At 37.9% G+C, this 20,419-nt stretch overlaps 1 protein-coding gene across 1 annotated transcript; it reads left to right on the top strand.

Annotated features, from left to right (window-relative positions):
• The first annotated feature begins 19,042 nt into the window (after positions 1-19,042).
• LOC109220108 lies at positions 19,043-19,899 on the top strand. Its single transcript, XM_019384572.1, has 2 exons — positions 19,043-19,354; positions 19,438-19,899. Exons 1-2 carry the CDS (start codon positions 19,043-19,045, stop codon positions 19,897-19,899), a joined length of 774 nt encoding a protein of 257 aa, XP_019240117.1.
• The last annotated feature ends 520 nt before the right edge of the window (positions 19,900-20,419 follow it).

Raw genomic sequence — 20,419 nt, 5'->3', positions numbered from 1 at the left:
GTCATTTCGAGTCATTATTGGGTGCTATACTTCTGTGAAGTGTTCCTGGGTGTTGAGAAGTTATTTCTGATCCGAAAATTGCTCTTGTTGTTGCTGTGTTGATTGATCCATTGCTGGATTTCTGAATTGTTCCTGAATTGTTGCTGAGTCCTGTTATTGCTGCTGACCTCTCTTACTTCTTCTTTCATTACAAATTCCAGGTACATATTCTGTAGATCTCAAGCTTATGAAGTAAAATGCTGTTTGAGCGGTTCTCTGGATCCATTTCGCCTCTGTTTTAGTTTTAATGTGTAGAATAGTCATATTCCCCTGAAATTTTGTGTTGTCTGTTAATTGGAATAATTCTGGACTGTATGGTTTGGACTGTTTCGAACTATTAGACTGGTAATTATCCAGTTCTAGTCTTAGTACGGTTTAGTGCTAGTCTCAGTTTAGCGTTTTGTTAAAAAATAGAAAAATCGAAACTGGTTTTCATTTTGAGAGCAGCATGTGATGTCCGTTTCAATTGTAATTTCAAGCTGGATGTGTATTCCAAGCAATTTTGTATTGCAGTAGTTAATATCAGTAGATTAGTTATTTGACAATTAGATATGGTCAAAGTGTGAATCTAGGTTCTTCTTTCTAGTGTATCAACTTGGATGAGTCACGATGCAATTCAAAACCATGGCTGAACGAACATTAACGGATTTCATTATTAAAGGACTAATATACCAATTTGCTGGGTGATTTTTGAATATAGTAAATAGTGATACAACTCGACAAACTATCTGACAGGCCCAATGTTTGGCTGATTCATTTAATAACTGAGTCTTCAATTTGGGTCAATCTGTGTAACTGCCTGTCAAGTATTAACAAGCCCAAAAGTGGCATTGGCATTAGATGTTGGGGTCAGGCCGTCCAGCCTTGTGCAATTAAATCTGGGCCTATTTGCTGAAATCATATATTGGAATTTTGGGATCCTTCAAACATATTAATTAGTTAGGACTTCTTCTTTTATTATTAGAGACAAAAAGATAGAAAATCATAATTGCTTTCGGATTGCCCTTTAATGAATAAAATGAGACAAGCCTCGCCAAACAAAACACATAAATTGCGGGGCCCTCTTTAAATGTCTATATTAAACACTTAGAATTAGGGATGGGCCGTTTAGCGAATTTCACGGCCTTTCCCCAAAGATAATAACACGTCAGTTGCTTAAGGATCGTTACTTAAATAATTTTACCTTCTTAAATACGGGTGCACATTTATGTGACCCACATCCAAATCTCAACGAAGTCGAAATGTGTTAACAATCACGGGTGCACTGGTGCGACGTGGTTCGAGATGCATTTTCACGACGTTGCAATTCTTTTTAAAAAATGAAAACGGTTTACTAATAAAAGGCACATAAGTTAGAACATGTTTCGAAATCAAACAAATAAGCCAAATGTGACAGTTGAGCGACCGTGCTAGAACCACGGAACCCGAGAATGCCTAACACTTTCTCCCGGGTTAACAGAATTCCTTACTCGGATTTCTGGTTCGCTGACTGTTAACAGAGTCATAATTTCCTCGGTTCGGGATTCAACCGGTGACTTGGGACACCATTAATCTCCCAAGTGGCGACTCTGAATTTCGATAATAAATCCCGTTCTGATTGTCCTTTAAGTGGAAAAACTCCTATACACCCTTTGCGGGGTGTAGTAAATAAAAGGGAGGTGTGACACAGGTATGTTCTGATTTTAATTCAAGTTCCAAAAACAATATGATCCTTTTATTACTTCAATTCATCCTGTTTCTAGTCTGCTTTTACTTATGGTTTTGCTGTGAAACCTGTAGTTGATATGTTTACATTATTAGCATGTTATGTACTCCCCTTCCCTAGGATCAGTATGAGCATGTTACCCCTACCCCCCCCCCCCCCCATTTAGTCTGTCTCCATATGATCTTGCTCTATCTAGTTTCTGGTATGAATCTCCTTGCAAAGGAGTCTGCACTCCTAAACTTGTATCTGTGACTATGTCTAATCAGTGTTTCTGAGCATATCTGTACCAATTCCAAAGACTTCTGCCTGCTATGTGTTTTCCATTATGTGCTTTACCTGTCCCCAATTCCCATTACCCCTATGTGAAGGCTTGTGGTGCTAAACCTGTCTTGGTTTTTTGTTCTTTGTGTGATGCTGAACTTGTTTTGGTTCAGAGGTTGGTCTGTTGTTTGTTGATTTCCCTACTCTTTTCAGAACTGTCTTATTGAATAACTCCTCTGTTGTTTTACAAAACTATTTTCAAGTCTCTTTTCAAATTGTTTTCCTACTTAAACTTTTTTTTCAAAACTATGTCAAGCACTCTCACTCTATTCTTAGATCCCTAAGTTCTGCCCCTCTAACGTGTGAGTGCTTAGGGATCCCTATGAGATCCCTCTAAACTCTATTGCATTAGAGCTGGACCTTCCACACTGCAGTTACTCAAATATGGTTGTGAAATCTGGGTGTGAGCAATGCCCGGGATCCCTTGAGGTCCTTAGGGAACTCTGACACACCCAGATATTGAGTAAGGCTATGAAACAATCTGAGCAGTTGAGGTTTTGGAAATCTGGGCCTATTTGCAGGCTCCCTATAGTGTAACTTCTTATTTTCTTATCTATTAATGTAATTCATTCAATGCTGGTTTGTAATATTCATTGTAAACGAATATTGGGGCTGGCTATTTTTATATCGTGAAATGAGGCATTTACTGGCATCTAAAGTTCTCCAAATCTATTTGTCGCTAGGCCTACCTCGAGCACAACGAGGCTCCCAAATTAAGGCGCAAATTTACATTCCCGCAATATGTGTTTAATACTGCAAACATTTCAGGATCCTCACTAACTTGTTACCTTTTTGTTTTTCCTTATTTTTGATTATTCCCATCCCCTTAGGTTGGTTCACTCATACTGGCATCATCACCATACCTAAAGGTCCTCCACATCCTCCTCTTCCAAGTGATCCTAAAAGCAAAGGGAAAGTCAGAATAAATGATACAATGCAGTGCAATAATTGAGGGGGAGGAGGAAGAAGGCCTCACTATTCAGGCTATGGAGAAGGGAGTTGTTCTCAGGAACTCGACCGCCACACCATTCCAGGTCCGCCGAGTCCCTAGGTAGCTTGGCAGATTTTATTTCTATAGCCATTCTAGGCATTTAAAATTTTCAGTAACTTTGTTTTAAAGACTTGTTTTGTTTCAAAATAAATGCTCGATTCATCAAGCCGTGTCTGTCTGGATGTTGTTTAATTTTAATCAAATGCATTTGCTCTTTATTATTCATTACTATTTTCTACACTTTTTCTTTCTACAACGTTATTATTACTTTTCCTGATGAACCGATGACTGTGACATATAATGAGGCAACGCAACATAAGGATAGTGATTCGGATGAGGAAGACGAGATACCCGAGGAAGTTGTCAGAGGGGTGGAAAACTTTGAGAATAAGCCTAAGTCCAACCTGGACGAAACCGAAGCAGTAAACCTGGGGGATGCCGAAACCGTCAAGGAGACTCGCATCAGCATTCACTTATCACCAACAGAGAAGGAAGAGTACATCCATTTCCTAAAAGAATATGAAGACATTTTCGCATGGTCATACGATGACGTGACAGGTTTGAGCACGTCCATAGGGGCTCACAAGTTACCTACCAATCCAATGTGCCCGCCGGTGAAGCAGAAACTCAGAAAGTTCAAACCAGACATGAGCCTGAAAATCAAGGAGGAGGTTACCAAGCAGATCAAAGCCAAAGTTCTCAGGGTGGTTGAGTATCCAACTTGGTTAGCCAACATTGTGCCAGTTCCAAAGAAAGATGGAAAAGTCAGAGTATGTGTTGACTATCTGGATTTAAACAAAGCAAGTCCTAAAGACGACTTTCCACTACCAAACATACATATCCTGAATTGTGCCAAGCATGAACTCCAATCTTTTGTAGATTGCTTCGCGGGTTATTACCAGATTTGGATGTATGAAGAGGACGCGGAGAAAACATCCTTTATTACACCATGGGGTGTATACTGTTACAAGATGATGCCATTTGGTCTAAAGAATGTTGTGGCTACCTACATGAGAGCCATGAAAACCATCTTCCATGATATGATACACAAGGAGATAGAGGTATACGTGGACGACGTCATCATCAAATTCAAGAGGGTCGCAGACCACACAGCAGACTTGAGAAAGTTCTTCAACAGACTAAGGAGGTACAACTTGAAACTGAACCCCACCAAATGTGCATTCGGGGTTCACGCAGAAAAGTTATTGGGATTCATTGTTAGCCGTAGAGGGATCGAACTATATCCGTCAAAAGTCAAGGCTATTTAGGAGTTACCGCCGCCTAGGAGCAAAAAGGACGTGATGAGCTTCCTAGGGTGTCTCAATTATATCAGTCGCTTCATAGCACAGTCCACGGTCATATGTGAACCCATCTTCAAGATGCTGAGGAAAGATGCCGAGACAAGATGGACCGAAGATTGTCAGAAAGCTTTTGACAAAATCAAGGAGTACCTGTCCACACCACCGGTCCTGGTCCCGTCAGAGCCAGGACGACCTTTGCTGCTCAATCTATCCGTATTGGATGAAGCCTTCGGGTGTGTTCTGGGACAACATGGCGAGATAGGGAGAAAGGAGCAAGCCATCTACTACTTGAGTAAAAAGTTCACACCTTACGAAGCACGGTACTCTTTGTTGGAACGTACTTCCTGTGCTTTGACCTGGACGGCCCAGAAGTTGAGGCATTACTTTTGTGCCTACACTACATACCTCATATCCAGGATGGACCCTTTGAAATGTATAAACCCATGCCGACCGGAAAATTGGCCAAATGGCAAATACTGTTGAGTGAGTTCGATATCGTCTACGTAACTCAAAAGGCGGTCAAAGGACAAGCATTGATGGATCATCTTGCTGAGAATCCAGTGGGAGGAGAATACGAACCCTTGAAAACGTATTTTCCTGATGAAGAAGTGTCATTCGTGGGAGAAGACATTACTGAAGCATATGATGGTTGGAGGATGTTTTTCGACGGAGCCGCAAATTTCAAAGGAGTGGGCTTCAGAAACAGGTCAACATTATCCGGCATCTGCTAAACTCAGATTTCCCCGTACTAACAACATGGCAGAGTATGAAGCCTGCATATTAGGACTCAACATGGCAATCGACATGAACATTCAGGAGCTGCTAGTGATCGGTGATTCAGATTTGCTTGTACACCAGGTACAAGGAGAGTGGGCCACCAAAATTCCAAGATATTACCCTATCTGCACCACGTGCAGGAACTGAGAAAGAGGTTCACCAAGATAGAGTTTCAGCATGTACCCAGAATTCAGAATGAGTTTGCCGACGCATTGGCCACCTTGTCATCTATGATACAGCATCCAGACAAGAATTATATTGATCCCATTCCTGTAGGGATCCATAATCAACCGGCATATTGCGCTCTTGTTGAAGAAGAAACAGATGGAAAGCCTTGGTTCCATGACATCAAGGAGTATTTGTCAAAGGGAGAACATCCAGGGCATGCAAATCACACTCAGAAGCGCACACTTTGAAGATTATCCAATCACTTCTTCCACGGCGGAGGAAATTTGTACAGGAGAACTCCTGATTTAGGATTGCTAAGATGTGTCGATGCAAAAGAAGCTTCTAAGCTACTCGAGGAGGTACATGCTGGGACCTGTGGCCCGCACATGAATGGTTTCATCTTGGCTAAGAAGATACTCAGGGCTGGTTACTTTTGGATGACCATGGAGACCAATTGTGTGCACGTCGATATGATAAAAGTACCGCCAAATGAGCTCAATGCAACAAGCTCACCCTGGTCGTTCGCCGCTTGGGGAATGGATATTATTGGTCCAATTGAGCCCACTGCTTCAAATGGACATACGTTTATTCTGGTAGCCATTGATTACTTCATTAAATGGGTAGAGACTGCGTCTTACAAAGCTGTAACCAAGAAAGTCGTCGCAGACTTTGTCAAAGACCGTATTGTTTGCCGATTCGGAGTTCCTGATTCTATTGTTACTGATAATGCCGCCAAACTCAGCAGTTACCTGATGAAAGCTATGTGTGAAACTTTCAAAATCAAGCACAAGAATTCCACAGCCTACAGACATCAGATGAATGGAGCCATAGAAGCCGCCAACAAAAACATCAAGAAGATACTAAGGAAGATGGTAGAAAACCACAAACAATGGCACGAGAAGTTACCTTTTGCTTTATTGGGATACCGCACTACAGTTCGCACATCAACCGGGAGAACTCCCTACATGCTTGTTTACGGTACCGAAGCTGTCATCCCAGCCGAGGTAGAGATTCCTTCTTTAAGAATCATACAGGAAGCTGAACTCAGCGATGCAGAATGGATTAGGAGTCGCTACGAACAGTTGGCCCTTATAGATGGAAAAAGGATGAACGCAGTATGTCACGGTTAACTTTATCAGAACAGAATGTCCAGATCTTTCAACAAAAGAGTCAAACCAAGGCAATTTGCACTAGGACAGCTGGTGCTGAAGAAGATCTTCCCGCATCAAGATGAAGCCAAAGGGAAATTCTCTCCCAACTGGCAAGGTCCGTACATGGTTCACAGGCTGCTGACAGGAGGAGCACTCATACTTGCAGAAATGGATGGAAAAATCTGGCCGAAACCAATCAATTCAGACGCAACCAAGAGATACTATGCTTAGATTATTTACATTTCCTCATCTGATGTAACTGAACTACGCTTGACCTGATTCCCGTTTAAGAGGGGATACATAGGCAGCCTTATGGGTTCGGTCATATCATAATAAAATTTCCATTTCCCCCAAGATCAGAAACTGGGCAGAATTTTGAGGAGGACCCTCAAAATTCCGGAGCAAGTCCAGCCACACCAACATGTGTCAGACGGTCAGAAATCAGCTAAGAAACTGGGGCAGAATTTTGAGAAGGATTCTCAAAATTCCGAAGGTTCAACAAGGCCTATTATCTGCAAACGGTCAAAAGATCATCTACCAAACTGGGGCAGAATTTTTAGTGGGACCCTCAAAATTCCAATATAAGAGAGCTGCAATGCCTTTGAGATGTGTTACAGTCACTAGTTCATCTAAATTACTTGATATTTCAATATGTTTCTCAATAACTCTATTTTTTGAAAACTCTATTTCCGTAACAGTCAAGTTACCCAGGAAACTCAAAAGGGCCCGAGAACGGAGCAAAGCAAGACCAGCGAATAGAATCACGAACCAACCTCCCCCCACAAAACTTACAATTTTTCTTTGAGCGCAGGCACATCAGACGCAAACGGTAACATCCGCAGATATATACACGTAGCAAGATTACTATCAATAAGGCCATCGGACACTGAATATATCTCCAGCTAAGACATATGCTACTCTTATTTGCTACTCGCTATTTGCATGAGGCTAATCCTTGCCTCCATACTTGCACGAGGCTAATCCTTGCCTCCATATCTGCATGAGGCTAATCCCTGCCTCCCTATTTGCATGAGGCTAATCCCTGCCTCCATACTAGCATAAGGCTAATCCTTGCCTCCCTGTTTGCATGAGGCTAATCATTGCCTCCATATCTGCCTGAGGCTGACCCCTGCCTCCCTATTTGCATGAGGCTAATCCCTGCCTCCCTATTTGCATGAGGCTAATCCTTGCCTCCATATCTGCATGAGGCTAATCCCTGCCTCCCTATTTGCATGAGGCTAATCCCTGCCGCCCTTTTTGCATGAGGCTAATCTCTGCCTCCACGTCTGCATGAGGCTAGTCCCTGCCTCCACATTCGCATGGGACTAAGCACTGTCCCTTTTCCGCACAAATATTGCTCTATGTCTTGTACTACTTATTTGCTTTTCGATCGGGCTAAGCTCTGCCCTCCATTTCACAAGACTAAGCCTTGTCTTGTTAACATCATATTACTACATTTCATGGGCTGAAATATCGCCAACTTGTCCAAAGGCGTCATAGTCTAAAGGCATCATACTCATAGCCGGAAGACATCATGCCATGGCCTGAGGATCTCTCTCAATTTTGCATATCATTATTCAAAGCGTCATAGTTCAGAGGCACCATCCTCATGGCCCGAGAACATCATTTCATGGCATGCGAATCTCTTATCAAACAATCCATGGCCCGGGACATCATGGTCTGAGGACGTCATCCCTAACCGTCCGAAGACAACTTTCATAGTCCAACGGGAACCTGCATCATGCTTAAATTTATGCACAATATACACTTGCGGTATTCTTATTTGCAGGTAACCCGGCGAGCAATGGCTATCCCAGCAGGAGCGATCCCGCTCCAGTTCTCCCAGCCATATCAAACCTAACCATTCCCGTAAACCGTTCACTCACCCAGCCCTAGATGTTGCGTCCGTTCTTGAAATGACTTCATCGGTATACTTCGCCGATAAATCCGGAACTACACATGGTCTGTTTCCTGTAAAACTAGGGATATGTAGGCAACTCGAAGACCGGAGTCCGGCCTCTGTCTTTCAAAAACATCTCGCCCGGTCAAAATTGGCCATCATTTCTTTACCCGAAAACTCTTTCATCCTTCCCGGGTAAAGAGGGGCAGCTATTGATACCCAATTTTTCCCAAAAAATATTTCAAATTGCATATATGTCTTCAAAATCATGTATTGATTAGCAAATATTTTTCCACAATTTTCCTATATTTTTATTAATTTATCCAGCATTTTATTTCCAAGAAATAATTACAAAATTACCTCACAAATGATTTCAAAAGAACTTCTTGATGTAATGTATTATTTTTGGTCCTATTAAGACCAAATTATTTCATAATTAGCCAAATTGGCACCTTTTGGCTATAATTGCAATAACTTTGCAATTATAGCCCAATCATATGATTTTGTACAATTTTCATCACGAAATTAATCATGTGTATTTTTTTAACACTAAATAATTATTTTAAATTATTTTCTATGCATGAAATTCATTTTTTGTGATTATTAGCTATTTTTACAAATTATTTTAATTAATTTAATTGGGTATTTAACAAATAGCCTACTTTCATTTCAATTTTAGCCTAATTAAACCAGACCCAAAACCCAATTAAAACAGCCCAAATACCAGGCCCAATCCATTAATTCCACCCGACCCAACGTCTTGTTTAATCTAGACTGTTGATCAATTTTGATCAACGGACCAGATCTTCTCTTACCTTAATTAACCCTAAAGACCTACCCACCCCCAACCCTCTCTCATTCTCTCTCACTCTCTCTCACATCCTCTCATCTCTCTCAAGCTCTCTCTCTGCTAAACCCTACTCTCCTCTCACCGGGCGTTGGCTCGCCGGTAACAATGGTGGTTCCACTACCACCCCTAGCCTCCATGCTTTCCCCCCCCCCTGCCCCCGCCATGCCGGATTATTGCTACCCTAAGGTACCGTCCAAGGGGAACCCGAACCGGACCGTGTTTCTAACCTACCTACACCCTAACTGGTTCGTGTATTACTTCGATACGTTTCTTCACGGGACCGACCCCTTCGGGTCCGTACGTTCCGGACGGTAAAGGAATCCTTTTCCTTTTTTTCCCTTACGACCTCGAATCCATTGGTCGTTCTTAAGACCGGAACTCTTCTCTATATCTGGTTAGTCTCTCTCTGAAACCCTAACTTTTAGACTCTTAACTTCTTATATATAGAGTTTCTTGAGTTATCTTTACTGTTTTTTAAGAAATCTCTCCGAATTTTCAAAAACGCCTTTTCATCTTCAAACTAGGTTTCTTATCCTCTTTTCAAAATGACTTTCCCTCTGATTTTTTGGTATTATTCTATGATTCTTACTATGTTTAAACAGTTATTTAAGTTTTTCCCTTTTATCTGATTTATCATGTTGAAAATCCTAGTTCTTGGTCTTAATCCTGGGTTCTGAGTCTGTATTTGATGATTTGTTCGTTTAATCTATAAGCGTGCTTGTTTCTCATGAACGTTCTGAGTTTCTGTGATTTTACCCTATTATGCTCATTAGGGTTTCTGATTTTTGCTTCTTCCGCCTATATTATGTTTATTCTGTTGATTCCTCTAATCAGTACTATGTTCTATGCGAATCCCTGATTTTGTGTGATTTTTACCCTACCGTGCTACTAGGATTTTCTGATTTTTTGCCTCTTCTTGCCTATTATGTGTTTATTTCGATTTATGGTAATTTCCCCTAAATCAGTACTATTGTCCATTGGAATACTTGATTTCCTGTGATTGATATCCCTCACTAATCTCTTGTGATATTCTCTACTGATTTTCAACCTCTAAGTTATTTTTTTTGCCTTATTTTATAGTAGACTATGTTGTCAACTGATTCTTATGTTATTTCCTTAATTGGAATATTATGTACCTAGCCTTAATTACATGTTCTATACTTGCACTATGCTGAAAGTATTTCCTTATGTGTTATATTCCAGTCTTATGTGATCTCCTTCCTTATTTGTCTTTACCGTTTGAAGTTAACTCCCTTAATTAAGGGAGTACTTATACTGATTTTATACTAATTGATACCTAGTTCCATAATTACTGCATGACTTTGATTCTTACCTTATTATTCTACCTAGTTTCAAACTATATATACATATTCTCTCTCATTAACAAAAACACACGAACACGTTGGTTAAAAAACTCTATCTCGCACAAAAACACTCTTCTGCTCTCTTTTCTCTGGTTACTTGCTATTGTTCTAAGTCAGCCGGCTGCAAGCCAAGGCTGATTACCCTACTCTCTTGCTCCTCACTTTGTGTTTACTACCTTCTTTACAGGTATGTTCTGATTTCAATTCAAGTTCCAAAAACAATATGATCCTTTTATTACTTCAATTCATCCTGTTTCTAGTCTGTTTTTACTTATGGTTTTGCTGTGAAACCTGTAGTTGAAATGTTTGCATTAATAGCATGTTATGTATTCCCCTTCCTTAGGATCAGTATGAGCATGTTACCCCTCCCTCCCCCCCCCCCCCCTCTATGTAGTCTGTCTCCATGTGATCTTGCTCTATCTGGTTTCTGGTATGAATCTCCTTGTAAAGGAGTGTGCACTCCTAAACTTGTATGATTCTTGGATTGATTTTAAATTATGTTGATCCAATACTGAACCCCTTAAGCATTGCTGATTCTGTGACTATGTCTAATCAGTATTTCTGAGCATATCCGTACCATTCCAAAGACTTCTGCCTGCTATGTGTTTACCATTATGTGTTTTACCTGTCCCCAATTCCCATTTACCCCTATGTGAAGGCTTGTGGTGCTAAACCTGTCTTGGTTCTTTGTTCTATGTGTGATGCTGAACCTGTTTTGGTTCTGAGGTTGGTCTGTTGTTTGTTGATTGCCCTACTCTTTTCAAAACTGTCTTATTGAATAACTCCTCTATTGTTTTACAAAACTATTTTCAAGTCTCTTTTCAAATTGTTTTCCTACATAAACTTCTTTTTCAAAACTATGTCAAGCATTCTCACTCTATTCTTAGATACCTAAGTTCTGCCCCTCTAATGTGTGACTGCTTAGGGATCCCTATGAGATCCGTTTAAACTCTGATGCATTAGAGTTGGCCCTTCCACACTGCACTTACTCAAATATGATTGTAAAATCTGGGTGTGAGCACTGCTCGGGATCCCTTGAGAGCCTTTGGGAACTCTGACACACCCGGATATTGAGTAAGGCTATGAAACAATCTGAGCAGTTGAGGTTTTGGAAATCTGGGCCTATTTGCAGGCTCCCTATAGTGTAACTTCTTATTTTTCTTATCTATTAATGTAATTCATTCAATGCTGGTTTGTAATATTCATCGTAAACGAATATTGGGGCTGGCTAGCGGAAAAGGGGAGGGTAGCTAATCATGTTATCAAAGGGTAGAAAACATGCTTTAGGTTTATATTTTTCTGTATGTGCATTAGAATTCATGTTTAGGACCAATACATGCAAAGCATATCATGCATTAGATACCATGCTCCTAGGTTCATGTATACTGTTTTCAGCATCTCATTTTGACATCCTAATTATCGCTTAGAAATCCTGTTTCTAGGATAAACGACAACATTAAAATAAACTGTTACTTATGCATATTTTGAAATTATGCCGTAACCTGGTGTGCATTTAGAGATCCTGCTTTAGGAATTCTGCATATAAACCATTCTGAACCTTATATGTTCATATTAGATACCATATTTAGGATCTCGTTCATACTCGCTCAGTCACATCTAGTTAAACTACTGATGCATGAAAAAAGATATAAAACAGTCTCACGTCTAATTATCCTGTTTAAGTAAAACTGGTAATAATTTTGTATCTTGTAAAACTTAGAACATCATGCTTTAGGTAAAATATCTCCTACCCTGTTTTAATAGTTTTGGTAACAATTGTGCATTATCCCACGCCTAGGCAAGCCTTAGGTAATCAAATTTCTTATAAAACTGGAAATTGCCTCTTTGTGTTTACTCCTTAATGGTTAACAGGCTTAAAATCAGTAGGCAAATTGATTAGGCCCCTGCTTCTAAGTTTAAAAAAATAAATAAATCTGCATGTCTCTTGTGTTCTGATACTCACCTAGACATCATGTCTCAGGATCCTGTTTAATAATACTGCCCTTGTTTGTGTTTGAGTCATGCTGTTTACACGCATTATCTGCGGAGGTAAACCCGAGCCTCTTATTTGCTCCTTCCTGCTTTTATTTGCTAAAGTCCTATGTGTTCTTACTTGTCGCCTTAGTATTTTCTCCTTTAAACCTTAGGGGTCTGTCTAGAACTGCCTATAGGTAGAGGTCCTAATTTCCTCCAAGACCATTAAGAAGGGACGGGTAACAGCACGCATAGAGATCGTTAAACAACACTCGCTTAAATAGCCGCTAAGGGGTGGGAGTGGGTAGATATGGATATGATAACTACGCGTTAATGTCACGTGTAGCCCCTCATTGAGGAGTATTTACCTGGCATTGCATGGGGTGATCCTGTAGGCTAACCAACCTAGGACCCCTCCTTTCCAAATTCCCTTTGTCTAAAACTTTACTCTTTTTTTATATGTACACAACTTGTTCAAAGCCTTAATCTTATAATTTGAGTCATACAATGTCCAACATGCTTTATTTGCAATTATGTGTTTCAACTACTTATTTTTTAAAGGACTAATTCATAAGTATAAGTTCGGCCGGGACCCACCGTTGTGGACCGAGAGGGGTGCCTAACACCTTCCCCTCAAGGTTATTTCGAGCCCTTACCCTAAATCTCTGGTAATGCAAACTAGTCTAAAAGTTAATCGCTCTAGGTGCCCTAACGCACCATAATCCTTTAGGTGGCGACTCTTCAAATACCCAAATCCCAGAAGGAAACGAGTCGATTCCCCCATGGAATATCGAAATCCGGACTTTCTCCGCGAGGAGGAAAAAAGGGGGTGCGCCAGCATGGTCGAGGCAGGAGAGAAAACCCTCGTTCTGGAAACTTCCAGAAGTGCTACCGATCTGAGAAGAATCTAGAAGGAAACTGTGTTAGGGTTTATGAAATCGTTGTCCCTATTGCTACTCGCCATTATTGAGTGGACTGAGGGAGTATTAATGGTGTGTTTCAACTTTTAACTTTGACCTCCGGGATACTGAATTGGACTTGTATTCAATTGATTACACCCTGTACACTGATGAGAGAGAATAGTTGGTATTCATGGAGAAAACTGGCGTTGAGAGAGAGGGTGGAGAAAAATCTGAAAGAATGAGAGAGAAAAATAATACAAAGCGTATTTTATGGCTTAAGGGTAGGAGGTAACCATAAATAGATATTTGGCTATAAAAATCACAAGTTAGCTATGGAATATAATTTTTTAAAATGATATTTACTTAAAATAAATAAGGTATCAACCTTTGCTACAGGGGGTAAAAATTTCTAAGAAATAATTAAATAGATGGAGAAAATATACATAGTTTGTATAGTTCTATGGGTATAGAGCCAATTGGATTGGCGGACTATAAACAACTTATAAACATTAAGTGTTGAAATTGACATTAAGCATTTAATGTGTTTGATAAGAAAATATTGATAAGCATTTTTCTGTTAAAATGATACTCTTAAAGTTATTTATAAAAGTTATAAATTAAAAAGTATCTATACAATGACAAGAACGAACAATGAAAATGGAATATTAGAGAGGGAGTTAGAAGTTTTGTTTCTGTAATAGTATTTGAGAGTGAGAAAAGAAATTAGGAGTAAGATAGTGAAAAATACTTGATCAAACTATATAAAAGTATCTACAAGCTAAAAAGTCATAAGTTGAATCGTCAATATTGAGAAGCTATTTTGGTTTAATAATAATTTAAATGGATGTAAAAAGTTATTCAAAGAGGAATTTGAAGTTGAAGGTTATTAGATTTGATTTTAGAGTCTTAGTTTTTATTTTTTTACAAAGGCGACCAACTTATGATTTGTGCTTAGTTTTCAAGCTTATAAGTACTTTTTATGTTTAATAAACACGTAAATAAGTCAAAAAGTGTTTATCCAATATCAAAATAATAATATCAGGTTAGACGGAAGTATGGGGATGATTCAAATAATATTTCATAGGGTCCAAATCGATTTGCCAAAGTTTTATTCATTGGTTGTTTCGATTTAGTACTAGGAAGGGGGATTTGCATCTACACCCGCTTTTTAGGTCACGTTTTAACTTGTGCCCGCTTTGCAAAAAAATTGCAAGCATACCCACTTTTTCGCGAACTTCAGCATACGGGTCTGAAGTAGCAAAGGCAATACGCTGAAGTTTTTTTGTCCTAGATAAGATGCTGATGTTATTTAGTTCATTTGTAAAAACTTCAGCACTAAAATAGCTGAAGTTTTTGAAAAAGCTTTCTAACATACTAGATAAATAATCACCTTATTCTTTCATAGTGTATTGCTATTATAAATAATCAGATTGCCAACAATATCTAAAACATAAATTTTGGAAATAATAAACGTGAAAAGAACAGAATTACGTGAAAATATTCACAAATTATTGTCTACTAACTTACGTAATTATTTATAATTTGTTTTTAAATAATCTGATAAACATACTTATGGAAATCATCTCATGAACTGAAGTTTCATAGCAGCACCAACAGCAGCAGAAGAAAGAAGAAGAAGAAGAAGAAGAAGAAAACGAAAACGAAGGAGGAGAAGGAAGAGGAGAAAGGGAGTTGAAGTTGTTCAAAAAGTGTGTACAAGTCAAAGATTTTAAAAAAATTAGTATAGGTTAAATGGAGGCGACCAAATAGGACGCCCCGTGCAATTTTTACTACTAGGAATGGTGATAACTATGTTTCTGCACGACAAAATGGGGTGTTTTCCCGTAGTGAATCACAAGAACAAGAATTACAAAGATCATGTCCAACATATTTTTCAAAAATTCCTAGTCAAAACATGATACTTTCCCTCATGGACGGCTCAATATGCTTGGTGGCTTAAAGTCAATTTTAATTAGAAGCCTTAAATTTTAAAATATTAATATTTATTTTTATTTAAAGTCTATGTTTTAAGTTATAAATAATTTTTTAAAATCCACACGTTTTCTATTGAGGTAAAATAAAGAGAGAAAATAATAATTGTTCATGTCAAACCTATCCCCCAATTTATTTACCCGTAAAGGACTTAGGGAAAGATTCACATTACTAATTTTTTGCTGAAACAATAAATCAATCACAAATTAAAATATTATCTTTTATTTATTTATTTATTTGTTTATAAAGAACCTTTATATGTAAAAGACTTAATACAAATTAAACTATAACTATTATATTAAGGGTAAATTTTGGAAACCCCAAAAGGGGAGCGAAGTGCACAAATAGCCACTAACAGCACCTGTCTTTATTTTAAAGCCAGTGTTGTAAATGTCTTTAGTTTTTAGCCACCGGTTTAATAAACTTATACCTGACTGGACGAAAATACCCTTCTGCTATAACCTATACTTACGAAAACATTAACGAGCAGCAGCAGAAGCAGCGCAGCAGCAGCACTTCACTGTGATAGTCGAAATTGAAGAAAATTCTCTTCCGATTTCAAACATTCAACATTCTCATCCAAAAATCGACATATATTTACAGTAAGTTATACTTTTATGTATTTCTATTGATGTTTAGATCGACATAGTTATACTGTTTCCGATTTCTATTGATATTTATACAGTACGTAGAAATTTGATTTTTTTTTTGAATTTTTGGATTGATAAAGTTAAGGACATCCCCTCCTATGATAATTCTATAAACATTGAGCACATAATATTAAGGACATAGTGTCCGCATTTTGCAAATTGAATTGAAAAAGTTAAGGACACAATGTCCTTAACTTTGTTGATGTTCTTCTATATATTAAGGACATACTGTCATAGTTTTGCAAATTGTTTTGAAAAAGTAAAGGACACTAAGTCCTGAAGTTTGAGTTTCAAATTGAAAAAGTTAAGGACATTTGGTCCTTAACTTACACTTATTAGTTAAAACATGTCCTTAAGTTTGAATTACAGATTGAAAAGTTAAGGACATGAGTCCTTAAGGACATTTAGTCCTTAACTTACACTTATTAGTTAAAACATGTCCTTAAGTTTGAATTACAGATTGAAAAGTTAAGGACATGAGCCTTAAGTTTGACTTGCAGGTTCAAAAGTTAGGGACAGGAAGTCCTTAAGTTTGAATTACAGATTGAAAAGTTAAGGACATGAGTCCTTAAGTTTGACTTGCAGGTTCAAAAGTTAAGGACAGGAAGTCCTTAAGTTTTACTTGCAGGTTCAAAAGTTAAGGACAGAAAGTCCTTAAGTTTGACTTGCAGGTTGAAAAGTTAAGGGCATGAGTCCTTAAGTTTGACTTGAAGGTTCAAAAGTTAAGGACAGGAAATCCTTAAGTTTGAATTCCAAGTTCAAAAGTTAAGGATAGGCAGTCCTTAAGTTTCAATTACAGGTTCAAAAGTTAAGGATAGGCAGTCCTTAACTTTGAATTCCAAGTTAAAATGTTAAGGACACTTAGTCCTTAACTTGGTCTTGAACTTACAGTACATGTTCTTAATTATACAAGTATTGCTTTATAAAATATGTCCTGAGTTTCCCATTCTATTGACTTGCAGGATGGAAACAATATGCATTATAGTTGCTTTTAATGGTAGATAGATTGAAGACTACAAATATCTTGATCATCAAACAAAGCTTGTTCTAGTACCTGAGTCAATTCGGTTTGAAGATTTCATTAAACAGATCTTTGAGGTTATTGAATTGGATAGACACAAGTTTGAAGCAGTGATATGGTTTGATATTAACCTTGGAACAAGCAAAGGAATGCTTGTATCCAAAGATTTAGATCTTCACACATGTATAGAGTTACTAAAAAGTCATTCACTCTTCAAGGGTTGTCGTTTCATTGTTGATATTTCAGAAAGAGTTTTTGGATCAACAAGCAATGAACATGTCAACACAGAAACTCAACATGACAATCAAAACAAATGCCAACAGATAATGGAAATAGATATGGTTGAAGAGGTGCTTCAAACACATGTCAACAGACAAACTCAAAATGACAATCAAGACAAATGCCAACAGATAATGGAAATAGATGGATGAAGCTCAACCAATAACTGAAGAGGTGCTTCAAACATTTGATTATATTCAAGTAGAAGGACAAAGCATTATAGAGATTGACAACGAACAAGCTTTGGGTATTCAAGTCTTAGAGAGTGCACCGGTAATCGAAGAAGTTGCTGAAAAAACCTCTACTCAACTAACTAGACGAAGATCAAATTTGAAACAAAAAGAATCCCCAACTACGATATTAAGAGAAAATGCTTCGTTGGAAGAAATAAAAGTCGGATCAGTATTTGACAAGAAGAAGAGTATAATTAACTGTTTTTTCAATATAGCAATTAAAGGACATTTTGAATTCAAGGTTGTTAGATCAAGCTCAACAAGATATTCGTTGAAATGCAATGATGATAGGTGTTGTTGGTGTGTGCGTGCTTTCAGAATTAAAGATTCAACACTGTTCAAGATAGTAAAGATTAAGAAAAAGCATGACTGCTCTGTTAACACAATGAAAGCAGATCAAAGGCATGCTACTTCAAAGTTGATTAGTGCTAACATTATCGACAATCTTCGGGACCCAAGGTTTGAAGTTACACCAGCTTTTGTCATGGCAGAGATGCAAAAATTGCATAGACTAGACATTGGATATCACAAGGCGTGGCGTGCTATTCAACATGCTTCCGCTTTAGTAAGAGGAACTCCCGAAGAGAATTATGAATTATTGTCTTCATACTTGTATATGATGACAAGTAAAAACCCGGGAACTTATACTAACATAAAGATAGAAGACAACAACAGGTAAACAATCAAAAAAAAGTTTATTAGTATGTTTTATAAAATTTAGGACATGCTGTCTTTAACCTTGTTAACTTTTGAGTTGTAACCAGAAGTTCAGGACTGACTGTCCTTAACTTTTGAACTTGTAATTCAAAGTTAAGGACTGTCGGTCCTTAAGTTTGAACTTTGAAATCAAAGTTAAGGACTGCATGTCCTTAACTTTATAACTTCAAACTCTAAGTTAAGGACTGGTTGTCCTTAACTTTTAACCTTGTAATCTGAAGTTCAGGACTACCTGTCCTTAACTTCTGTTAACCTTGTTTTATATTGTATTTTCAAGTTTCTTTATATGTTTTATGCATATGGATCATCAATAGCTGGTTGGAATCATTGTAGACCAGTGATTGCTGTTGATGCAACTTTTTTGAAGTCAAAATTTCGTGGTGTTTTAATGATTTCGGTTTCAAAGGATGCAAATAACCAAATTTTTCCACTAGCCTTTGGAATAGCAGAATCTGAAAATAACAATTCCTATGAGTGGTAGTTTAGTCAGCTTCGCAATGCAATTGGGAGCCGTGAGAATTTAATTTTTTTATCAGACAGGCATCAAGCTATTGCAAATGGCATTGCAAAGGTATATCCTGAAAGCCATCATGGGATTTGCATCTATCATTTGGAGCAGAACCTAAAGCGAAGGAAGGTGAAGTGAGGTCATAAAACTTTTCCAAAGTGCTGCAAGAGTATACAGGCGCAAAGAATTTGACCTATACATGTCAGATATAGCAAAAGCAGATAAGAAGACTTATGACTACTTGATGGAAGAACCACCGGAAAGATGGGCACGTTCTTGTAGTCCACGACGCAGATATGACATGCTCACAACAAACATAGTTGAGTCAATGAATTTTGTCCTATTAGAAGCAAGGGAATTGCCTATATTAAGAATGATGGATTTCATTCAAGTGAAGCTACAACATTGGTTTTATGAAAGAAGAAATAAAGCAGAAGGAACATTTTATGATGTTTCTTATTGGGTAGAGGAGGAATTGAAGAAAAGAATAGATTTAGCATTTACTTTGAATGTAAGTATTATGTTCTATATTTATCTTATGATTTTAATATTATTTAACATAATGTACTAACTTATAATTTTTCAACATTGAAGGTCTTCCCTGTTGATTCATGGCGTTCTAGAGTTGAAGAAGAAGGAATAACTTTCTTGGTGGACTTAAATAAAAGAACATATGATTGTTTTCAGTTTCAATTTGATGAATTACCATGCATACATGCAATTGCAGCTATCGAGAAGAGAAACATCAAGAAGTCCAACTTTTGTTCGCACTGGTACGTAAAGGAATCTTGGCTGAAAACATATGAAAGACAAATATATCCTGTAGGACATACTGATTCTTGGATTGTACCAGAGAGTGTTAAGTCACAAATTGTTAAACCTCCAGATTTCAAAGTGCCACCAGGTAGAAGGCAGAAGAAAAGGCATATTCCTGCTACCGAGTCATCAAAAATAACATTCAAATGTGGTCGTTGCAGAAGAATTGGTCATAATAGAACATCTTGTATATATTCTCCAGCTCTCCATCCATTTTCAAGAAAGCATAGAGAAGAGTAGATATATCCACTTATGTTTATCAACTCTTTTAAGTTTTTGCTATAAATTGATTCATTTAGATTATTCTTATTTGAGCAGATGTCTGAATTTTCAAATTTTCTTTCTTCTTACCTTGTTTTTGTTTCTTTTAAGTTCAAAGATTAGAAGTTAAGGACAGGAGTCCGTAAGTTCGACTTGCAATTTCAAAACTTAAGGACAGTCTGCCCTTAACTTTCTTTTCAAAGATTAAAAGTTAAGGACAGGAAGTCCTTAACTTATAGTTTCAAGTTTAAAACTTAAGGACTGTCTGTCCTTAACTTTGAGTTTTAAGTTCAAAAGTTAAGGACAACAGTCCTTAAGTTTGACTTGCTGGTTAAAAAGTGATGGACAGGAAGTCCTTAACTTATAGTTCAAAGTTGAAAACTTAAGGACTCCTGTCCTTACCTTTGATTTCAAAGATTAAAAGTTAAGGACAGGAAGTCCTTAAGTTTGAATTACAGGTTGAAAAGTTAAGGGCATGAGTCCTTAAGTTTGACTTGAA

The sequence above is a fragment of the Nicotiana attenuata genome, unplaced genomic scaffold (assembly GCF_001879085.1).
Source record: "Nicotiana attenuata strain UT unplaced genomic scaffold, NIATTr2, whole genome shotgun sequence".
Lineage (NCBI taxonomy): Eukaryota > Viridiplantae > Streptophyta > Magnoliopsida > Solanales > Solanaceae > Nicotiana > Nicotiana attenuata.
Note: the sequence above shows the minus strand (reverse complement) of the source record. Positions and strands in the feature narration are given on the sequence as shown.